This window comes from Siniperca chuatsi, linkage group LG13 (genome assembly GCF_020085105.1).
Source record: "Siniperca chuatsi isolate FFG_IHB_CAS linkage group LG13, ASM2008510v1, whole genome shotgun sequence".
In the NCBI taxonomy this organism is placed as follows: domain Eukaryota; kingdom Metazoa; phylum Chordata; class Actinopteri; order Centrarchiformes; family Sinipercidae; genus Siniperca; species Siniperca chuatsi.
In genome coordinates, this window is record NC_058054.1 from 22,995,431 (window position 1) to 23,019,762 (window position 24,332).

Here is a 24,332-nt window from a genome sequence, read left to right on the forward strand (position 1 = left end):
TAGTCAACACACAGAAATACAGTTCATAGTAGTATTTGAAGTGTCTGCAGGATTTAAAGTAGTAAAGGTTACTCAGTTATCAGTGGTATAACATACAATGAGGTCATTTATTAAGCCTCGCTAACGGCGTTGCTTTAGGTATAGTAATGTCAGTCTGTCGGTCACACGGACAGTTGGTCCACCACTTAGGTCCAGACTGATATACCTCAACAACTATTGGATGGATTGTCGAGGAATTTTGTACAGACATCCATGGTGCCCAGAGGATAAAGTCTAATAACTTAAGTCAGCCTTCCTCTAGTAGTGCCACCATGAGATCAGCATTTTCACTTTTCAATTTAACTTCGTCTGTTACTTTTTATGCCAAATTATGTGCAAAACTAACAACAACCCCATGAACTGCTGCTGTGCTTTGTGTTTAGTGCTAATCAGCAAATGTTAGGATGTTAACATTCTAAATTAAGATAGTAAACATGGTAAACATTATACCTGCTAAAGGTCAGTATTTTGCATTGTCTTTGTGAGAATGTTAACGTGCTGAAAACGGCATTTACTTTTAGTTGTGCTTCAGTATGGCCTCACAGAGCCGCTACCGTGGCTGTAGACTCTTGGTTTTCTGTTACTCAATTACTCTATGATGTGTGGTTTTATTTTGAAAGAAAATTACTGACACAAGCATATCTGGTGTTAACTGATTCTGTGGCAAAAGAAAATTAGAAGAAGAAAACATGTTGCTTGCGTGTGCAGACATTTTGACATGTCATAGCAGAAAACATAGCTGTAGTTAATAACATTGACTGCATTCCATTATGGAACTGAGCCCTCATTAACGCAATGAGTTACACCTGTGCTTTTCCTGCTATGATGAGTCAAAATGTCTGCCATGAAGAAGGTTTACATGAAATTCCATAACATAATTATCTGAAAATATAAGATGAACATATCATGGTTCTCTCTCTTTTTTGTTGCATTGTAGTTTATGAATAACTAAAATGATGAATGTCATATTAACTATGCTATTCAAAGTGCCTCCTTACTGAAACAATACCCATTTATCAGGATGTGGGTGAAATATAGAGCAGTAAGAAAAGGCTTCTGTGCTGCACAAGTAAACAACATATCAGCTGAGGGTAGCAGGTAATCTTTTCACAAAAAAAACAAACCTCATCTTTCTGGAAGATGAATTCATTCTCTCTCACGCTCGCTCTCTCGCTCTCTCTCTCTTTCTTGTCCCCAGCCTCTCATCACTTCTCCTGCTGTCTCCAGACCTCCTCCTCATTCTCCCCTGTGGTGAATTATTTGTGCAGTGGGGTCTGAAATGGCAGATTGGCTGCTTTGACAAGTTCTAAACACAGATCCTGTGAATGCAGAGGGATAGTCCCCTTATGTATTATGGCTCAGAGGGATGTTGTACATATCCTCTGTCCTTCCTCTGATGACAGGCTAATGTACTGTATATGCCAAGCAGATGGTTGGATAATTGGTCAGTGTTACCTTTTTAACTGGTGGCAGTAATTAATGTCAACTTCACCTTTTCACTGTGTCTGGTTGATATAATACTGACCTAAATGTCACGGCCGGCATCTGTCTGCTTTAGCCTTCTTTCTCTCCCTTTCTCTCTCGCTCCTGTTGTTCCATTTGGCATTTTGTCACTTTCTATCAGCATATCAAGTTCTCCTGTCAGCCTCTGTCTTGTCTCGATCAGTCTCTTATCTGTTCTCGTCGTTCTCTCACCTCGTTTAATTTTCTATCTGTTTGACTACCTGATTGGGATCCATCTGTAATGCTCACCCTATGTCCTGCTCTTCCCTCCCGTTCCTACACACTTTAAAATCTTTATTTTCTTTCCTTCACTGTTCTTTTCCAGGAAAGCAAGAGATTCTCTGCCAACTTTCCGCCAGTTCTTCAGCTCAGCATTCAGCCTGACCCATGTCAGCCTGGCCTCTATGAAAGTCCCTCCTGATTCACTGAGGTGAGTCACTGTCACTGGCAAGGGTTTAAAGGGACGTTTGAAAGACTGAACATCCTTAAGCATGTGTAAGATGATCACTTGTATAGTCTGAACTGCTAACAGATGAAAAAGGAGCAGCCGTACATCTTACAGTAACCTCATTCAGTTTAACCCCTTTCAAATGTGTCATTATTTATATGTATCTAGACTGATTTGATTATAATTCAGTACGGCAAAAAGAATAAAATTCATATGTAAATGCACCCAAACTGTATTAAAGATATGATCCCCAAACTACCTTGGGAGGTGATAATAGATGCATATGGCCATGCTACTTACAAAATCCATCTCTTTAATCCAGATATAAATAAATAGGTGCAAAATAAACAAATCAATCCAAGAAGCACATCAAAACAAATGTTCAATAAAGCACTGTCAAGGTACTCAAAATGTTTTTTTGAAGGCCAGTTTTGACAGAGGAAGGGGACTGTGAAAAGTAAGGTCTGCGTTTTCACAAGTGGAAAACAATAATCTATTTCGGTGGCAGGTGCAATTGTAACAAAGGTACCAAAGCCCCATCTAAATCCAAGCAGCATGTTGAGTCCACATATAAAGGGGGTCAATGAACATAGTCAAGTTTAGAGCATCTAGCAGGATTCAGTTTACACTCGCCAATGCATTTTAAATGTGTATGGAATAAGTTTTGTGATGTGGTCCTATTTAAATCAGTTGTCAGTGCAGTGCAAACACTAAGGCCTTTAGTTTAGGGATGCACAATAAAATATGCCAAATTGGAATCTGTGTCCTTATTACGGTAAGATATCATGACGGAACTGGTCCACAATAAATACAGTTTCTTTGTCATTGGAATTGTAAAACAACAATCCCTAGCCTTATGTTACATTAAAATTATGCCACACAGTGAGATGTACAGATTTAAAATTTGGGAAAACAGCACTGGTATAGGATTGGTACTCTGTATCAGCAAATACCCTAAATTAAAGTCGGAATCGGTATTGGCGGATAAAAAGTTGAATCGTTACATCCATATTGACAATGGTAAATAGTATAATCAGTGCATGATACCCCAGTACACTCTCATATGGTTACCAAATCTTCTGTTAGTGTTTGTATGTACCGCTGAGTTAGTTGTGGCTTTCCTGATGTGGTTCTGTCGTGAATATTCCACTGACGGTGATCAACTTTGACTAGTGCATCACCACCTGTCACAGCCAACTGGCAAGCAATCACTTCCCCTTTATTTGGAGAACCTCTGGAAATGATGCACATACTGAGTTGGCAAAAGAAGCTGCAATAAAAGCCAAGAGGATGTACTAATATACATATATCAAACAATCCCTGTAATCCCTGATATTATGTGAGAAAGCTGCCATAAACTCACAAACAAAAAACAAAGTATGTTACTAAATGTATATGATATGTTAAATGAATAAAAACAGTTGGTTAAAGTCAGTAAGTATAGATATAGATCTTACTATCAATGTCTTAATTGGAATATTATACAGGGCTTGAAATGACTAAACAAGTGAATGTATTGCTCCAAAATATCATTTATTGAATTGTTACAATACGTCTCCCAGCATTTCTATAATGAATTTCACGCAGAGTAGGAATAAATGAAATCCATAAAATAATCCACTTAAGAAATGAAATACTATAAACGAGCCAATATGGAGGTGTAGGAGACATGTTTCCTTATTTTTAATACTGGAGCCAGTGTTCCTTCTCAGATTACAGTCCAGCAGCTGTATGCTCAAATACATGTGGAGGGGAGGCTGACGGTGAATTGAAACTTTACAGGTCTGAAATAATGTTATGTTTAGCTATGAAGAGAAGGTTGACGATATAAGTAGCTTATGTGACTGCTCGTGTAGCCCATTATCTCTAACTCTCCACCGGTTTAAGTGTGTTACCAGCAGTTTTTACTGATGCTGCCTCTCTGTGTCAACAACCATTTGTGCTGCTGCCAATGTTTAGTCAAACTTGAAGCCTAAGAGTGGTGAAGGATGAATTCCCACTGGGGCCACTCGTGCTAAAACGGCGTCCTCTCATGATGCTGTAAGGTTCTTTAGTTTAAAGCACTTTCTAAATTAAGCACAAGGCCTTTCAATTTTATATCCAACCTTTAGCAAACCGCTAAAAATTTAAGAATTCACACGTACACCAACCTTAATGCAGTGAAAAGTGGCCATGAGTGGACAGGGATGTTATTTTTCTATTTTTATTGTGTCAGGCTTGAATACTGAAATAGCTTATACCATATGGAGTGCAGTTTGCATCCAAACCATCAGTGAGTTTTAATCATCAAGGCTAGCATTAGATTTCAAACAATTTTCCTCGACAGTGGAGCCATTTTCTAGTATGTTAGTAGACTGGCCTTCAATCAGAGGACAGATTGAAGCCTCCTTTGTGCAGGACTCTGTATCCTTACCAGCGTCAGGAGATCTGTAGCTAAACCAGCTCAGAGAGCGGCCAAGCAAAAAGCAAGTTTCCCTACGGGGATAAATGGATTATTGCTATATTACAGTTTCTCTGTTAGGTGTGTAGCCTGCTGTTAGCTTCTCGTAGCCAAAAAACACAATCAATAGCAGAGTAAACAAAGCAAACTGCCAACAATTGTGATGATTGTGTGCTGCATGTTGGATCGCAGCCAAAATGGACAGAGCGGACTCCCCACTTAGCACTTCTCCTCATTACCTCCTCATGGTGCATAACTCTTAAATGTGTATTCATTGCACAAGGACAACCTCCAGCAGAGCCTTGATGTGCAAATGCAGTTTTCTTTCTGCATCCAGCTGGGCTTGTGTATATGTGTGTGTGTGTGTGGGGTTATGTGTGTGCATGAGCAACAATCGGTCATTTCTCCTGAATATATATTTAAGATTTTTAAGGTGGGTTACTGGTGGGGAGTTAGTCAGCTATGAATCTTCTTTTTAAGCTACTTTTCCCTAAATCCTTTAAGATGGCCCTAAAACTTGAAGGTGTGCAGAGGAGAACGTGGGGCAGGACGGGGTGGCAGGGAGGGTTCGGGTGATCTGTTCAGGTTGTTAGAGGGAGGAAACGAAGCAATTGGATTTATGTGGGACTGATCTTTCTTTCTCTGATTAAAATTCTTACTGTAATTTTTGCCTATCTTTCCATTCACTCCTCTCTTCCCTTGTCTGCTTTTCCACTAACCTCTCCCTTCCCCCCTCTCTCTCTTTGCCTTTGCGTTCCTCTGTTCTATCTCTTTTCCAATCCTACCCTGCCTGTGTTTTCCTTCAGGGCTCTGTTCCTAGGTCTGTCCAATAACCCTCATATCACTGATTTACACCTGGACATCAGCAGCTGTGAGGTACGCTCTGTCGGTCTGTGCTGCTCTAGGTATATTCACTCATCTTCCTCATAGATTAATACTCGTGGCTATCCCATCATGTCCCACTCCTCTCTTGTCTTCTTCCCACAGTTGAGGTCAGCAGGTGCCGGGGTGATTCAGGAGCTGTTTCCTCGAGTGTCATGCGTGGGGACTTTAGACATCTCTGATAATGGTAAGAGACACGCTTGCGCACACACACCCACAAGGAACAGATTTAGATGGTCTTTTGTTGTAAATGTTACGACCCCGACTCAAGGGAAAGCAACATGAAGGAAGAAAACAAAGTTGGATAAACCAAATTAAAAGAAAACAAAGAATAAACAAAGTGGTGTGGAGTGACTCTGCCCCCGCAGAGTCTGCTGGCTGAGCGAGAGAGTGTGGGAGGCGGAGGAAGGGCCTTTTGTAGGTGGATCCGGTGCCACCGATTGGATGGGAGGAGTTAGTTGATTAGGAGCTTCCTGAAAGAAAGAACAGAAGCACCTGGCTTCTGTTCTTTCTTTCAGACACACAAAAGTTGGCACACAAAAAAACTACATAGGTCACAACATATATTTTCACATTAGGAGACATTTCACATTTAACTGATGTAGAATATTTGACGCCCTTTTGATCCCGGCCATCATGGTCTGGAAACCGGCATGAAATGCATACTTTTAAAACAGATCTAGTCAATCAATGCCAATCTCTAAATTATCTGCACCTTTTTATATGCTAAAAGCATTCGAACTAAAGGGGCACTCCGTCGATTTTACTCATGAAGTTCAGTTGACTCATCCTGCAGAGTGCTACTCGTCCTGTGAAAACAGTTGTGTAATGTCTTCGGCGGTGTTAGAGGGAGCTTTTCAAAATTTGAAAATATGACCCTGATAATTTCAAGTGGTGTCATCAGGTTTACCTCAGCTTGGACTTGAGCTTAAAACCTGAGTTACAAATTGGAGGTGTGGGATTTGAAAGAGGTGGGCATTTAGGAGGCAAGTGGGGGTCCAATGAAAGATGCTATTGAGTTGCATTTTCAGAATTGTATTATCCAGAATTTTGGAGCTTGACCCATGCTAGAGACCAAAAGTCAGGATATCTCGGCCTCTGCTCCACATATTTTGTTGTTGGAGTAACCCTTTAAAGGACGGCACTACATGCAAGTCCCACTTGGTGTTAAGATGTGTTTAAAAGTCCTTTTTAAATGTTACGTTAAATGTTTAAATGCTCTTAACTTTCTTAATTAATTAGTGAAATGTTTTTACCAACACAACAACAACGAATTCAGTCAGAGACACTTTTGTATGTCAATTAATTGATGATTTATAGCGCATGCTTATAGAGTTCGATTTGTCAGAAAAGGCTCTACTCTGTGAGGGAGCCTGGAAGAATTTGAGCACCAATGAGGATTCTGCTGGGAGAGCTAATCCCCCTTAATGAACATACATGAGCATTAAAGCTTAGTTAAATCAACAATACCAAAAGCTATTCGCATAAGGAGGAGGTTGGTTTGGTGGAGGGAGCTACGGCAGCAACAGTGTTAAAATTAGCAGCAGAGAAATAGTGAGAAGTGTCGGAGCTTTACAACGGCATGGATATGATTGGCTGTTAGTAGTCAGCTGGTAGCCAAGCAGCCAATGAAAGAGCCAGTGATTGTGAAAGATGAATGAAGCAGCTGGTGCCAATCACATAATGCAAGTGCGACTTCAGTGCTCTGCCTGAACTAACGCAGTGCTCCATAAAACAACAATGATGCATTCATTCATAAGGAAACAAGTGATTTTTCTGTTCAAGGTACATTTATTTGTCATTCTACAGCACAGGGCTGCGCAATGAAATGAAAGATAAACATCACAAACAGGCCGTGCACATCCCATGCCAGTTTGTGATGTTTGCAGTCAGGATGCTTTCTATTGCTCCTCTGTAAAAGTTAACAAGAACTTGGCACGGGAATTTTGCCCTCTTAAGTTTACTTAAGAAATACAGTCAGTTTCTGAGCTTTCTTTACCAGCGTGGAGATGTGTGGTGACCATGATAGGTTCTCTGTGATGCTGATTGCCAGGAACCTAAAACTGTTCACTTGCTCCACCTCAGCTCCACCGATGTAGACAGGAGTGTGTGTCTTTGCCTCCTTTTTCCTAAAATCAACGATCAGCTCCTTGGTTGTTGATTGTTGATTTTCTTCCCGATATGAATTCTCATTGTTGTTTGTAATCCGGCCGATGATGGAAGTGTCGTCCGCAAACCTCACAACAAAGTTCTCTCCATGTCGGGGACTGCAGTCGTGGGCTGAGCACACAGCCTTGAAGACAGTGGAGAGTCTGGAGATGGCATCCTCTGTGGATTTTTCTTTTTCTTTTATATCCAAGGCTGGATTACCAACTGGGCAAAGTGCACCAGACCCTCAGGAGCCCCAATAGTCTCAGGTTCACTGCATGCCAATTGGTTTTGGTAATTTGATTAATTGCAAATTTGTTAGGGAATTGGCACCTTTTAAAGTACAATACCAACTAAGACAGGCCCTTCATTATTAGCTGATCTCAGCCCTGTCTCATAGAGGGGCCATGTGGCACAATCTAGTTTAAAGAGCTTTATTATTTTTGTTTATACTGTGCTGACATGGCCCATAGTCCTAAATTACATTGTGTTTAATCAAATACCACAAACTATTTAACACACAGAAAATGTGTTAATATTAGTCCAGTGTAGGTGTCGTGGTTGATCTTTGGGCTTATTGGCATAAAATGCAGCTTCTCCATAGTATTGTGTATGCCCTGTACTTTATGGGAATTTGGAGGCGTTTATCATCAAAATCCTGCTGTCAAAGTCTCATGAAATTTGGAATTATATTGTGAACATACTCTCATTTTAGAGTGTTTTTGCCATTTTTATTTCCAACCGCTTCCCACTGACAAAAATATAGCAAATGGGATGACCACTGCCTTAATTCCTAGACAGCATCAAGCTATTTATTAGTTTAATAGAAGCAGTAGTATTAGAAGAAACATTAAAATGTGTCACCTCGAACACAAGTCTCTGGTGCAGCCACTTGTCGTGTCATATTTTTCCTGTCATTGACACAAGAATGAGGCATTTAAGTCTCTGTTTTGCGGAAATATCTTGCCATGGTAACCACTTCCTCTAAGCAGCATCCTCCATCCTTGAGCTTTTGAAAATGTGAGTGGGTGGGAGAAGGGGGGTTAATTGGGAGTATTTTGGAATTTCAGTGGGCAGTGAGATTTTGTTCCAAAACAGACCATGAGACAAAAACTGAGCTTTGAAAGCCAGAACTGTTAGCACCTGGCAGAGTAAATGATGAGTCACTGGTATGACAGCCCAGAAATGATCTGTAGTAAAAATATGACTCTTTCAGTTTAATATATCAGTTCATAACATCTTGTCTTTTTGTGTTTTAAAGATGAACTCTCTTGAAGTCTCATGCATGTTCCCTTTGCAAGTTGATTGGTACTTACAAGGATGTAATTAAACATCTACTTGGAAGTAGGTTTTCACAAAGGCACCGCAGAGTGTAGTATTGCTGGCGTTGCACTTGTACTCCAGTGATGTGTGTGTGTGTGTTGTGTTGTGTGCAGGTTTGGATGCTGACTTGCTGGCTGTCATCCCAGCCTTCTCCAGGCACCCCTCCCTCAAACACCTGATGCTGGGGAAGAACTTCAACATCAAGGGCAGGTACGGACCACGTGGGGAACCAGCAGTACAGATGGTGGTGAAGATGATACTGATGATGAATGTTTCCCCTTTTCTCTCTGCCTCCACAGGGTGCTGGATGAAATTCTGCAGAAACTGGTTCATCTGGTGCAGGAGGAAGAGTGTGTGAGTTGGATTATGTAACATATTGTGTGCACACACACACACACACACACACACACACACAAATCCTCTGTGGTGTTCTGCACAGATGCACGCCTACACGTGCCTCACAGATTTATAGCCACACACACATATCCTGTGCACGAACAAACACACACTTGTCACCATTTAAATTCGTGTGTCCTCATTCATGTGCATTGAAGCTCAATCTCCCACCTGCCACACACACAAGGTGCAGACATGCACACGAGTCATGTTGGGCTCGGCGAATGATTCATTTGGGCTCAGTTTAGCAGCGAGGCTCCCGGGGCTCTCTCTGCTCTCCACTCCAAATCCAGCAAGTAGCTTACTCAATTATTTACCACTGTTGATGATGATAGCTCACAACTATGCTCTTGCACTGAGTACGGTCTGATACATGTGTGCAAGCACGCTAACAGAGGTACAGATGAGTGTAAATGTGTAAAAGTTCAAAAAAAGGACACACAAGTTTATCAGAGAATAGCCTGGCAGTCAACTCACCCCGCAAGTGACAACAACACAAACATCAGATGCATCTGTGTGTGTCCCCTGCACAGCTAGGTCCAGTGCCCCATGCTAACACTGCAGTATGTGAGTCACAGAAGGCTGCGAGCATCAAAAGTGAGAAAATGTGAACAAACCAGGAGATGGTTAGCTTAGATTAGCAAAATGACTGGAAGCAGAGGGAAACGGCTAGCCTGGCCTAACCACCAACTCTGAAGCTCACTGGCACGGAATATCTTGTTTGTTTAAGCTGTACAAAAACCAAAGTGTAAAAACGACAAGTTGTAGTTTCTCCGTGTTTTCTCCGCGTTTCATTATCACATATTTTGAAAATAAAAGTTAAAAATAATGAGCCCCACCTATAATCTATTTGAAATACAGGCATGATTTGTTGTCTGTTTTCATCACTTAATGACAAGTCCACGTCTCCTAAAAACCTCAATTCCTTTAGCATACACACTACTACTCGCATCTATTTCACCATTGAAAGTTCTTATTTTCAAATCATCTTTTTTTCTCCATGCTCTCACTTCCTGCCTCCTCCAGGCCCTACAGTCCCTCTCGCTGTCTGACTCGAGGCTTCGCCAGCGGGGCACGGTGCTGGTCAACGCTCTGGGCTCCAACACCTGCCTACGGAAGGTAGACCTGAGCGGCAACCTCCTGGAAGACTCCGGGGCCAAGATGCTCAGCAAAGCCCTGCAGATCAACACAACACTCAGGTGTGTGTGTGTGTGTGTTTTTAAATCAGTACTATGATGGAGGCAAAGGAGGGTTTTCCTTGCAGATCAGAGCACTCTATTACAGAGGAGGATAGGAGGAGTAAGACAGGGGAAAAAAAGAGGTGTTAGAGGACAGATGAAAGAATAGTGTCAGAGTAAATTAATATGTTCGGTATAGTTTGAGGGGAGGTTTACTGAGGTTGCTGAGAGGTAGAACAGTGAGTTAAATCCAGCGCTTCAAAGTGAACCATGTAGGAGATAAGAAGGTAAGACTGAGGAGTTGGCGGGATAGCGAGGAGAATCAGTGGAGGGAGGGAAAAGAGGGGAAATGGTCTTCAGGCATACAATGTATTGCAAGTAAGAGAAAAGGCAGAGACTGAGTGAAGATGTTTCGGAGGTGTGTTGGAAGAGGAGGAAGGAGTAGATGGAGATGCAGAAAGCGAGGCAAAGGAGGACAGAAGCGAGATGGGGTAGGATGTAAGTATTAGGATGGGGAAATGGTTGGATATGGACTAGAGAGGGAGAAGACGGGAGAGGGAGACCACCTAAGGAGTGAGATTTGGGTTTCGCTGATTGAATTTCTAGGGCAGAGCGAGTCGGGGGGAAGGAGCGATGGAGGAGGATGGATGAAAGGAAAGAGGGGCTGAAAATGACTGATATATTAAAAACAGGGGTTAGACAGTGTGGAGTGTAGGTGGAGAATCTGCACTGTGAAATTACAGAAGTTCATTAGTTGCATGGCAGTTGTTCATGCATTCTTAATGTTGTGATGTGCATTCATTTTGTGCATGTAGCAAAAAGAAAGTCCTGACAAATATCTTGTTACTCCTTCGGTGATATGTTTGTGCAGCTGCAAGGTCAGATAAGTACTGTAACTGTGATACTATGCCCCGTGTGTGTGTGTGGGTGTTAAGAGCTTTAGAAAGTGACTGATCTTCTTCTTCCTCTCTGTGCTTGTCTTCCCCTATTTCCTGCTGGTTTGATCCCTCTCAGGAGTGTGACGTGGGATCGCAACAACACCACAGCGACAGGCTTCCAAGATGTGGCGAGAGCGCTGGAGCAGTAAGACGAACACAACACACACAACGTTTGAAGAGGGGATACACACATAAAACGGATCAGTCACACACACACACCCATATGAAAGGCAGATAACCATCTCTGTACAATGTTTACTATTACACAGCGTTTCATCAGTCCTCTGACGTGCATGGCAGTCAAACTGTAGTTTTCTTTTTCAGTGTGCGCGAGTCTGAAGTTTGTGTTGGTGTGTGTCGATATGTGTGTACAAGGGTATGTGGGTGCATTTGCGTATTAGGGAATTAAAGACAACTATGCCCTGGGTGTTTCCTGTTTGTTCTTGTTAACATCATAATTCTTCCAGTTTATTATTGCGAGGGTAATATTAGCTTGCTTTCTTCCCTCTTTCTCTTCCTTCTCTGTCTCTCCACTTAATAGTAACTTTACCCTTCAGTACATGCCCCTCCCCCTCAGTGATGTCACTCAGGCGTACCGCAGCGCCCCAGAGAAGACGGACCAAGCCCTGACCAAGGTGAGAGAAGCTTTGTTCCTTCAGCTTGTCATGTCTAAATTTGCTGCATCATGTTATATATTTATTCGCAGGTGGTGAATAACGGCATTACCTGACAATTATGGTCAGAATGATTTCAGAGGGTTTGATGAATGACTTTCATTTGCTTGTGCATTTGAAGTGATGATTAAATGTGAAAATATTCATAGATTATTATATTACTGTTGTGGAAACCCTGCTCATGATATCTGCCATACAGAAGGTTTGCATAAAAAAGTCTTCCTAATGCCTTCTGAATATTTCAGTTGCAATATCTAATCAGTACAATACAGAAGAGATTACAAATGCCTAAATATATAAACTGAAACACTAATACCTGTTATAGTGGTTCAGTTTGTCATCATATCACAGGCAAGTATTTCAGTCTCTTTCTGTTTAAAGGATAAGGAAGAGCTACTTTAAATTAAAAGTGATAGATTGAAATAAAACATATTCTTTGGGGGGGGGGACCCAGTTATTAATAGTACAAATGTCACAACCTATAAGTGTAGGTATACCATAGACAATGACCACTAATTTATGTAACGCGCTTAGAGCTGAAACGATTAGTAGATTGACAAAAAATGCATTAACGACCATCTCAATGACTTACAATTGTAATGTGTAAATTGAATCTTTTGGTTTTGGACTGTTGGTCAGACAAAAAAAAGGTGTAAACCGTGGGCTTTAGGATATTGTTATGGGCATTTTTCACAATTTTCTGACATTTTATAGCCCAAACGATTAATCAAGAAAATATTCAGCAGATTAATCAAAGGACCCTTTTTATCGCTTTTATTCAAAGTGCTTTACAATTTTGCCTCTCATTCACCCATTCACACACACACACACACACACACTCACACAGATAACAGCGAGCTATCATGCAAGGTGCAGGTCTTTGGTCGACCAGCTCTATATGTTTTTAAAATGAAAAGCTCTTTTAAACAGTGTTTTAAAATGAAGATGTGTCACTGTGTGCCATACGGCATGTTGTCAAGATTTTTCACACTGTTGTCCAGGTCACATCAACCTCAAAAGACAACCTTTAAAGACGACCTGAGATTTAATTGCATTTTTTCTTGCTATACCACATAGATGCGCTCTGAATATTGATATCATCCTGTATCAGTTTTATTTTTTGAACACGGTGGCACCCCATGTACGTGTCAAAACATATAATTTCAAGCAACATAAAGCAGTAATGTTAAGCAGTAATGCATAAAGCAGTAATGTTCTCTCATTGGCATGACAGTGACATTTACTGACATGAACGCACCACTGCTGTGCATGCCTCATCAACTCAGAAGTACTTTTTTCAACTCAACTGACAACCAGAAGCTTTCTCTCCTAAAATGTTTTCAGAAACACATTTCAGTGAACTATTTTCATAATATAAAGGAAAGTTTCCAAACTAGCCGCCATGTTGGTCCGCCATGAAATCTGGGAGCAGAGTGAAAGCGTTCGCCCAATCAGGTGCAACCCGGAAGTGTTTCATGTTGTGTTTAGGGGAGGAGAGCACCTGTCAATCATCTTTCATGACATCTAGCAGCACGCCTATCAAGTGTCCAATGCTGGGAAGCAGTGCAACCTCTCACGTCCAAAAACGGCCCTGTGGACACGTTGATATATGATTGGGAGTCTGCACAGGGTGTTTTTTATTTTGAAATTTCTATGCCATTTCTGTTTCTGACTTCCTGCCTGGTTCCATCTGCTCTATGCAGCTTGACGCGGCTTCCATCAAAAATAGACTCCCCACGGCCGTGTATTCACTGCGGAGCAAAGTGGAGAGCCACTTCTATCACGCGCTGCGGCGCATCTGGTGGAATCATAAGTTTTGTCTAGAATGGCTGCAATCAGATCCGGCGTCCGGTGGGATCCAGCTGTTACCAAATGAGATGTGGCCATAGTCACCAATTACATGCACCAGTACTTTCCTTAAATGGGTTTGCAAACTAAACAAATTGTTGACTAATGCCTTCAAACATCCACCAAAACCCCACTGAACCAAAGTAACCAGTCTAAACAACAGAACAAAAAACCTTGCGTGATACTCTCCAAAATCTTACCCACAATGCTAAATACCAAAGGCACTTTAATCTACACTTAATAATATTTTATATACACATCAATATAGGTTTAGAAAGAACCACTCTACTTATATGGCTGTCTCTTATCTTGTTAATGAAATTTATAAAGCTCGAGATAGAAAGGAAAGCACTGTTGGAATCGTCTTAGACTTATCTAAAGCTTTCGATACTGTAAGTCATCCCATTATTCATAAACTCCATCTTGGAGTAAAAAAATCTGAGTTGCTCTGGTTTTCAAGTTACCTATTAAGACAGAAAACACTTTGTCTCTTAGAATGATATTATTTCTTTTTTTTGTTATATCACTTGTGGTGTACCTCAAGGATCAGTCCTTGGGCCATAATTATTTAAAATTTATATTAATGATTTATGTAATGTTTATAACAAACTGTCTAATGTATTATTTTCTGATGACACAACTGTTTTTTATCCACATAAAGACCCGGATGAAATAGCTCTCTCTCTCTCTCTCTCTCTCTCTCTCTCTCTGCCATCTCATATTCTAAACTTAGCACCTGCACAATTTCAGAAAGCGGTTTGTTTTTATCTCTGCAATGTTATCCTGTGTGTGAAATCTTACCTTTTGTCTTTTTTCTTCTATATTTTTCTTTTTCTCTCGTTGTTTCCCATCCTTTTAAGATTTTTTCTCCTTTTCTAATGGTTTGAAGTATACACTGGAGAGTGTCCTGATCAAGCCCCTCTGAGGGTGTTTTCCATCACATTTTCTGTTGTTTATGTATATATTAATTTGTATTTTTTGCATATGTGTAAACACATTTACAAAAATAAATCATTTCAGATACTGAATGGTGTGGTCATTTTTCATCAGTACCACTGCTAACTAGATGCTGTTTGTCACTTGGCTTGTAAGCTGCAGTTTAGAGAGCAAGTCTGTTTACATTACATGTCAAACTCCATCTCCCTGGAGGCTCAGCTGTCTGTCAGTCACGCACAACATCTCGCTCCCGAGAGGCTCAGAGGCTAAAGGAGCATTTCTGATACATCTCCAGAAACGTAAATAAACAGTATCAACAGTATATTTGTACATCAGTTTAACAGGATATTTTGACAGATATCAGAAATGGATCTGCTGTGGAACTAGCCTAATGGATAATTTCTTGGTTCTTATCTAAAGGTGTATATGTAGTATACAGTATGAAGCTTTTATTCAGGCTAGGGTCCTTGTTTGTCTGCACATTGTCTGTGAAGCTTCTAAGACCTTGAAGAACCTTGGTTCCATCTTTTTTTACATGAGATGATTAAGCAATGAACACTTCCACTTGCTGAGTCAAGAAAATAAATCAAAGGCATCCCGTTTATTTCTGGGGATCAAAACTCTCTCTCCAGTCTCCTTATTACCATGCAAATGGACTTGTCTCCTGTCTCCTGCACACTGTGCTTTGTAAACACCTGTCAACTCAGTCCTCTCTCTCCTTGTTTGTTTTGTGTGTGTGTGTGTGTGTACAGATCCAACGTGCCCTGCTTAGGAACAACCAGACTCAGCGTTTCTCTCAGAAACAGGCTCTCAGGCTGCACCAAGGCCTCGTCACCAGCACTGCTGAACAGGTGTGTGTGTGTGTGTGTATTTGTGCACATGATGAACAAGTCGAGATTCTTGTTTTGATGTGTATTTTACTGACATTTCTGCGCATAATACCGTGCATTCATGTATGTTTGTTTAAATGTGTTTTTGTGTGTGTGTGTAGGTGATGGAGCGTCTGTGTGTGCGGGTGCAGCAGCAGGTGTGTGTCCTGAAAGGCTGTGAGGAAGAGGAGGAGGTCCAGACGGCAAGACAAATCCTCAAAGAAGCCAGGGACTCGAGAGCTGTGAGTAGACTATAACATTATTGTGTGAGAGACATTTTAACTGTAATGTAATTTTTTTAACATATTTTAAGCAGTGGTGGAAAATAACTAAACTACTACTTTTACTCAGGTACTGTACTTAAAGGGGCTATAATACATATTTTTATATGAACAATGGATTACATGACTACTTCTGAAAGGGGTCGCTTATGGCAAACCCACCGAGAATTATCACCTGACTCCGCTCTCAGCTCTGCTGAGCTTTATAGCATTTTTTTAGCTCATTGTTTAGTTTTTTTTCCAGCACGCAAACCTTGAACAGGAACACCCATGTTCCCGTGTTGTTTTCAGCCGAAGCAGAAAGCTGTTTTCAGCAAAAAAAGCTCTGATAAACCCACTGGATGCCCAGCATCAAATGGCAACCAGACAAAGTTAGCAACTAGCTGGTGAACATAGTGGAGCATTTAGCAGCTAAAGAGCCAGATATTTCCCTCAGGAGTTGGTAGAGACCAAGAACAGAGCTAAAAGGACAGTGGATATTGGATTCACATTTGCCAGGTGGCCAGAAACACAACTCCAAATAAATGCTAATGTTGCTCCGCGTCTGCTGGGTGTTTAAATAAGCAAATGTTTGCTAGTTCGCCATATCAACTTAAAAGGTGATTATGTGAGGGTTGTTGGTGCCCCCAAGTAGCCAAAACAAAATCTGTTAATGCAGGTTTCAGTACAGTTTTGAGGTACTTACTGTACTTGAGTGTTTCAATTTGAAGATACTTTATACTTCTACTTCGCTACATTTCAGTGGGAAGTATTTTAGATCTCACCCCATTACATTTATTTGATAGCTATAGTGACCAGTTATTTTTCCGATTTAAGATTTCACACTTTAGAATGAGGCACCCTTTAAAGGGTTAATGAGTTTTAACTAATGACTTTATTAATGGTTAATTAATCATCAGGGCTGAACTGGCCATCTGGCAGACTGGGCACTTTCCCAGTGGGCCATTGTGCCTTCTGGGCCGACACAACTGTCCTTTTTTTTTTTTTTTTTTTTTTTTTTTAATCTTACCGGCCCATAAAACAGGAAGATCGGCCCATTGTTTATTTTTCTTGACACTGGACTGGTTTAATCACATATTTAAACCCCTCCCCCGGCCTTTGGGCTTAGTGCCTTCATTAATAGTGCATTTGCCAAGATTATTCAAAAACAAGAGCGAGAGACATGTGTCTTTAATGACGCACCAGCATGGCTGACTGGCCCGGGCGAGTGGGCTGCCGGGTGCCGGCCCACTGTGGTTGGGTATTACATCTGTCAGCCTCTCTCTCCCAGCCAATTACTTTTGGTCCAGTTGATTCTAACTTTGCCTGGGCCTCTTCTTATCTGAGATCTTAGCTTATCTCTTCAGCTGTTCTTATCAAATAAAGGCAAAAATCCCCCAAAAAATAATCCCCCAAAAATAAATCATCTCAGCCAAGTGAGTCAGACGGCACTGGCAGCAGAGAGCAGCGATACCAGTTCAACTGTTAGTCAAGGTTCTGCAGCTGAAGCGGTAAGACAGAGGACAATAGGGGTAAGATAAGCAAGGTTTGGCTAGCTATTTAGCTACTCTGGTGCTTTTTGTTGAAACATGTCCAACTTTTCATAAAGGCGCTTGTCATTGTCACTTTTCATGAACCGATCACTCACAGCCTGGATGGGGCGGGGCATTAAAAAAAGGTTGACGTGCTACAGTGAACTTTCAAACGTTAATCATTGACTAACACTTTATAAATCAGTCATAAGAAATTATTTAGAACAACTTTTAGGTTGCCAGGTTGTGAAAAATCTGTCTGGTGAGTCATTAATAGTCAAGTCATGAAAGAATTCATTAATAAATGTTTAAAGTTGCCGTTCTACTGCATCTGTATGTAGGAATACATGTGACATACTGTGCAAAGCATGTGAAGGTACAGAAAACATCAAAGATCAACTGAAAAACACCAGTGATTGTTATGATGACGTCCAGAAGCCAGGGCGATGTGAGCGTTTCAGCGTTTAAAATCAACAACCGCGGAAACTACAAACCCGCGTGATGTAGGTTGTTATGGCAACACGTACACAGGGGCACACTATAAAGGTACAGTAACAAAGGAATCTCACAGCCATAAACTGTATATTAGACCAGGATGAGCCCTCAACAACCAGAACTGAAAACACTACAGAGCAGCTTCACCAAGTTCAACCCAGCAAGAAACTAAATGAAAAGTTCGTTTATGCTGAATAGTATCAATACACCCGAGTATCAATACACAGATCCACTCAACAACCCGAACTATTAATTAACTATTAATTAGAACAAAACTCATTAGAAAATTGCTGAGCTTCACAAAACTTCAACAGGCGCTGCTGTACAGCCTCCTGAACTAAACGGTTTATAGCTCAGTTTGTTTTGTATCCAGTTCTGGTTGAAATTTGTGCTGCACACAAATCTTCTTTGTCTCTGTCACTCCGATTAAGCTCCTGGAAAGGTTTATGGGGGACAAATCCACCAAATGTACATGGTTCAGCTGTAACAGTCCTACACTGTCCTTAGAAGTCACCTCCTGTCGACTCTTATTAGACTAATGACTGTCAGTAACACACATCACAGGAGACGCCCAGGTGGTGCAGTGTTCCTTATTTGGACCTGTTTTTCTCTGTGATGAAACAGAGCCAAACAGGCTTAAAACCCTGCGTCTGAACCAGCAAATAAAAATAATAACATTACCTATTACCTATTAAGTTACAAATTCAAGATTTTGAGTTTCCTGCAGCTTTTTAAGTCATTAAAAGGGTCACAGATTTCTCACTTTTTAATAAGCCAACAGCAAAAGTTAGTAGAGCTAGCTGGCAACCCAAAATGTGTTAATTGCATTAAGATAAATACATTTATGAATAAAAATAGATTATTATGAAATAGTCCCAATTTGGTACACAAAAACATATTATCCTATAAAATATGATGATTTTGTTATCGATTAAACGGACCAACAGTATATAAGTTAGCTCCACCTTCTCCTGCTACTACACATCGCAATACTACTTACACATTGATAATAATAATCCAACAATAAAACACATATAAGGATATAACTTTTCAGAAAGGGGACATTTTGCTAGATGAGCACTCTTCCTTTTGATACTGAATCCTTCCTCCCCTGATCTTAACGTCTTCTTTTCCCCGTCCTACTGTGTGTGTGTGTGTGTGTGTGTGTGTGTGTGTGTGTGTGTGTGTGTGCAAGCTGTATCCCTCTCTGTGTGAGTTGGCCCATGTGTTGTCAGTGGACGGCCCCGTCAAACAGCGACTGGACACTCTGGCTGGAGAACTGGCCAAGGCTGCCGACAAAGAACTGCAGGTAGGTTGGAGGCCATAATTACAGGAACAGCCATCCCCTGATGCATCCGTATTTTAAACAGTAGTGGAGCTCTGGACTAGTTGCATTTAAATTGCCTTTTAATAAGGGTCGACTTTGTGCGCGGTGCAGGTATGCTGACTTCAAAAGAAATGTAGCATTTAAATTCACTGGGAAGGAACAGTTTAACAAAATTTTTTAGTTCCGTTCTGTTCCCATTGGGATTCAGTAGCACAGTGCAGTCGAATGATAAAAAAAAAAAAGCAGCACACCCGGAGGAGGAATCTGGGATACTTTGTATTGAATTTCAGCTTACTTGAGCATGATTTACATTTCTGTTTGTGCTTTCCAATTTTGCTGTCATGCGCAAGGCCACATTTCTAATTTTCAAAGCTCAAGATCAATTCAATTGCAATACTATCAGCTGGGGAATTTTCACCTGTGTGTGTTCATAAACAAATGTCCGACTTTGGTGTGAAATGGTGAAGTTAAAGATCTGGAAGAAGATGTGAAGAGATCACATGAATTGTTACTAGATGATGCATGGATGAATTGACTGCTACAGTGCACATAAATAAAAGATGACAACAAGTCAGAGTAAAGGAGCTGGATGAAAATCTTAAGCGAGCAGATGAAAACACTGTGCATGAATAATTCAATGCTTTGGAAACATAAATGTGTATATATTGAAAAGGTATTAAACATGTATGTAATGTATTTGTAGTGATGCACGTCTTGGGTCAATTGTGTCCAGGTGGTAGTGGACTCTATGGTGTCTCTGTGCCGCGAGTTGTGTCCAATGTCCTGCTCAGCCGCCGACAGACTCAGCCCGCCTCTCTCGTCCATCTCCGAACAAGTTTCGATCCCTCGCTCCGCCATCCGCAACGCCCTCATGGAGAGAGCGGCTGAGGATATTAACCGAGCCTTAGAGTAAGAAAGAGAGCTGGTGAAACAGTTCAGGTCACGCCGAGAACTTGAGCTAACATACTGATTTAACGGTTATTCCCTCCTCTGTTGTCCTTTGCTCTCCTCTTTGCAGGGAGGTGAAGTTGTCTGTGGTCTCCTATCTGACAAACTCCATAGTGGATCAGATTCTACAAGAGCTCTACACCACTCATAAAACCCTGGTACTGGTAATATCACTTTACTGCATGACTTCTCTGTAGAAAGGTAGAAAGAAATTGATCCACGTTTAAAGCTGAAATCTATAACTTCACAGCAAAGATGATGGAGGATCTAGAGTGGGGTTTACCTAACTTTCACCTTGATTTTGGTAAAGTAAAAAATTGTGAAATGCTATCACTAATGTGACCACAAATATGTTACTTGTGGACATGATGAACTTTAATGGTACTGGCATTGGTCTGAACCCAAACAAACATGATTCACATTTCTCAACAAAGATTGGAGTTGTACAAACCAGAGGAAATGCCCCTTTATTTAGTGTTTTATCACACTTTACTGCAACGATAGAGCATAACCATATGTTACCCACAAAACATTACAGATTTCAGCTTTAAATTCAGATTTTTGTGTTAGTGTTAGTTGAACATTTCGGGAAATGCAGTTATTCGCTTTCTTGCCGAGTTAGATGAGACGATTGATACCACTCTCATGTAGCTTAGCATACAGACTGGAAGCAGAGGGAAACCGCTAACCTGGCTCGGTCCAAAGGTTAAAAAAAAAATCTGCTTACCAGCACCTGCAAAGCTCACTAATTAACAAAAAGTTAAAAGTTATGTGCTGGATGTAGGTTAGAAGTGATTTGACAGGATACAGGCACGCCCTCTGCCTCGGAGTGGTTGCTCGGATTGTTTCCACACTTTGAAAAGAGCTATCTGGGTTTCCGAGTCTAATATATTTTCTTATATATATATATATATATATATATATATATATATATATAAATAAATGATAATCCTTGAGTAACCTACTGCAGCTTTAACAAAACTATTCACTACCATGTACATTCACTGGTTTGTGTGTTTGTGTACGATATGATGATTTTTGTGAATCAATATTTTTCTATAGTAAGATGAGTCATGGAAGCATCTGAACATTAAAAAAAATGAATTTTTAATAGTAAATCTGTCCTCCAGTTTTACTCTTACTGTGGAATACATCAGTGTACTGAAAAGTCTGTTTCTTACAGATCACACACGTTATTAATTAAATGTTGGCAAATACAACTCTGCCTCCAGCCACATCAGTGTCGAGCAGAGTGCTAAAGAGTCAGCCCAGAAATGCCTCCAGATTAAACTCAAAAGTCAAAGTCAACACTCAACAAAATTATAACATTTACTTTAAGAGTCAATTTAGTGAGTTAAGAAAGAGTAGCAGTAATTTGATTCGAGTGCAGAAGCTCATTATTACTCTATGATCTCTTTCTGTAGCATGGAGGACCCATTCAAATCTGATATGTGTTGAAAGTTTGCAATAGAAATCTCCCATGCTGTCAAAAAGAATGTGTATTCTTAATTTTCAATATTTAGATTGAAGTAGGCACTGTATTTGAGCTGCTGTGTGTCATTACCATATCAGGATGACGGGTTAGAAGTATAGATCGTCTTTTTTAGGAGAAAATTGCACTCAGAAGCAACATGACAACTAGATTTGAGTCAGTTAAGGCCATGATTAGACCCTGCAGGTTCTCTTCTCCATAAAATTGAATTGTTTAGAATGAAGCCAGTGGAAAAGGAGGCAAAAATAAACTTCTGGCAATAACACTGCCTGCCCTGCTCTGTTTTGTATTCCATTCACTGCATTTACCGTTACATCTCATTTTCCTTTCTCTGTTTTGCCGCAGTGCTGGTTTGCCCTCTATCATGCCTCACTCCGCTTTGATAATCAAGATATTGTATTTTATTCATATTCTTCACAGGTTTTGCAAACTACTGCAAAGTACCCTTTGCTTTGTTTGTGAGCTTCTTGGGTACAAAGGCGGACACACTTCTCCTCTGAGACTGTGTTGAAGGATATTGTTCCAGGTGTCATCACTGTGTGTGAATGCGTGTACGTGTTCATGCATGTGTTTGATGTGTGTGTGTTGCATCAGCTGCGGCAGGTGTCTCAGGCGAAGCGTTGGGATGATGTTGGGACGGGCAGACGCACTATCAGACAGTCCAGAATAATCGAGTCTCTGGAATTTCCCGATGAGGACTTGGGCGTCAACCTGGGAATAGTAAGTGTCTGAGGACATGCTGATAATATGTGTATGCATGGTAAGTGAAAAGTGAGCTTCTTTTTCTAATGATAATAATAATCAGCTGATATTGTAAGTCATTTCTCAATCAAAAGTGAAAATTCACCAGTTTCTGCTTCTGAAATGTGAGAATTTGCTGATTTACTATTGGATTTTGGGCTTTTGAAGGACAAAATAAGCAATTCAATTCAGTTCAATTTTATTTATATAGCGTCAATTCATAACAGAAGTTATCTCATTGCACTTTTCCTATAGAGCAGGTCTAGACCGTACGCTTTATAATATTATTTACAGAGACCCTACGAATCCCAGAACAGTCCTGTCTTCCTGTTTTGTGCTGTAAAGCAACCAAACTGATTTCCTGTGACGAAAATTCATAGCATTTTATCATTGTTGGTTGTTAAGGACATTTATTCTAATGCTTCACAATGCTCTGGAGGTGATGATCATTTATTATTGTTGCAATACAATGCACAACAGGTTTTTATTCTTTTTGCTTGCTTTGTGTGCTGTCATATCTGTGTTAACGTATTTGAGTACAGGGTTTGAAGTCAAGTCACTGCTCATTATGCATTTATCTCCTTTTGACAAAAGGACACAATGGCTATTAAGAAGCGGAGCTCCAGAACCAGAAGGATTCGTCCTGTCTCCACCAGACTGAGTGAGTTTTTGTGCCTCGACTCGCAGCACATTGCCCTCAAGTGCTCATGTAGCATGATGTATTTACAGTAATAGCAGGGTCACGGTCAGTTGACTTTCTATTGGTAATAAAATGAGAAAGGGCTGTATTTCTGCTGCCACGCAGTGGTGCGCAACTTAGCATGATGAAATGAGTGATCATGTGTTTTCAATATTTAAGCGAGCTTTAACGTTACTCAGCCCATGCTAATACTAATAGTAACTGTCTTATTAGCCAGTGTATTTAATTTAGCATGTAATGTCTTAAAATCAAATGATTTTAGGTAATAACATTTTCTCTGATACCACCCTCAGGCCAAACGTTACATTTTTTCCCCCCACTAGTGTTAATGGTCTAAGAATAGCTGAGTTGCCTCTCCATTTTCTGCCTCAGGGCAGCTAGCGTGGCTGTGGGCTGGGCTTTTGGTCTTTTTTTTTTTTTACTCAAAATGATTTTAAAAATAAAGGCAATAAAGCGTTTTCATATCTGTGTTCTCATGTGAGTTTAGAAAAACGTCATGTACTGTAAGAACTCGTTCATGAGCAATTATCTGATTGCAACTTCGGCCTGTTTAATTGAAAGAGTCAAAGAGGACGGACCTTAAAAACAGGTTAATATGTAGTGTTGTGTGGGTCAAAATGTCAAGTGATATGAAAAGAATTTTTATGTTATGTTGTCACAATCCTTTCCCGTCTCGTTGTAGGTCTAGGTGATGAGCCCAGTCCCTCGCCTACCCCCTCTGCTCCGCCTCACTCTGCCCCTCTTACCCACTCGGCATCGTGGGAGTGTCTGTCCACCCTCCCCACCAACGGCTCACCTTTGCGTCACGTGACTCACGTCAGACCTCGCCCACCGCGGAGGCACAGAGCAGGGCACCCTCCCCCAGAGTCTGTGAGTTGATGGCAAATGGCGTGGCAGTGACCTTTCGACCCTTATTATGAGCTTCAGTGGGCAGGAATCACCTTTCCCTCGAGCTTCTTGTGTTGGAAAACTCTGAACGGCAGTTTCTCTAGATTTGTATACCGACCTGATTCTAACACAGCTAGCACTTTTAAAATGGTATCTGGACTTTGTTATGGCACCTAGAAGGCATTTTTATTGTGCTAGTGAAACCATTGTATATGTTTAACTGCCCCATTTTTGAGCTCATACTACAGCATGAAGTTCAGCCCGTGTGTTTCCACAAAAGAGAGGTGAGAGGGTAAACCCAACATGAATAGTTTTTAGGGTTATTTT

General features: G+C 40.8%; 1 protein-coding gene across 5 annotated transcripts in view; it reads left to right on the plus strand.

Moving 5' to 3' along the window:
• The window catches only part of carmil3 (capping protein regulator and myosin 1 linker 3), a 76,964-nt gene that overhangs the window by 42,892 nt on the left and 9,740 nt on the right, over window positions 1-24,332 (plus strand). For 3 of the 5 annotated variants that reach the window (XM_044218799.1, XM_044218802.1, XM_044218803.1), the window contains exons 16-31: window positions 1,868-1,972; window positions 5,237-5,306; window positions 5,418-5,499; window positions 8,897-8,993; window positions 9,083-9,137; window positions 10,206-10,378; window positions 11,372-11,440; window positions 11,837-11,930; window positions 15,506-15,604; window positions 15,745-15,864; window positions 19,105-19,218; window positions 19,970-20,145; window positions 20,255-20,348; window positions 22,271-22,396; window positions 23,012-23,078; window positions 23,800-23,987. In XM_044218799.1, coding sequence (XP_044074734.1) covers window positions 1,868-1,972; window positions 5,237-5,306; window positions 5,418-5,499; window positions 8,897-8,993; window positions 9,083-9,137; window positions 10,206-10,378; window positions 11,372-11,440; window positions 11,837-11,930; window positions 15,506-15,604; window positions 15,745-15,864; window positions 19,105-19,218; window positions 19,970-20,145; window positions 20,255-20,348; window positions 22,271-22,396; window positions 23,012-23,078; window positions 23,800-23,987 — 1,729 coding nt within the window. The remainder of the gene's footprint in view (window positions 1-1,867; window positions 1,973-5,236; window positions 5,307-5,417; window positions 5,500-8,896; window positions 8,994-9,082; window positions 9,138-10,205; window positions 10,379-11,371; window positions 11,441-11,836; window positions 11,931-15,505; window positions 15,605-15,744; window positions 15,865-19,104; window positions 19,219-19,969; window positions 20,146-20,254; window positions 20,349-22,270; window positions 22,397-23,011; window positions 23,079-23,799; window positions 23,988-24,332) is intronic. The other 2 variants (XM_044218801.1, XM_044218800.1) reach the window with 1 other exon arrangement.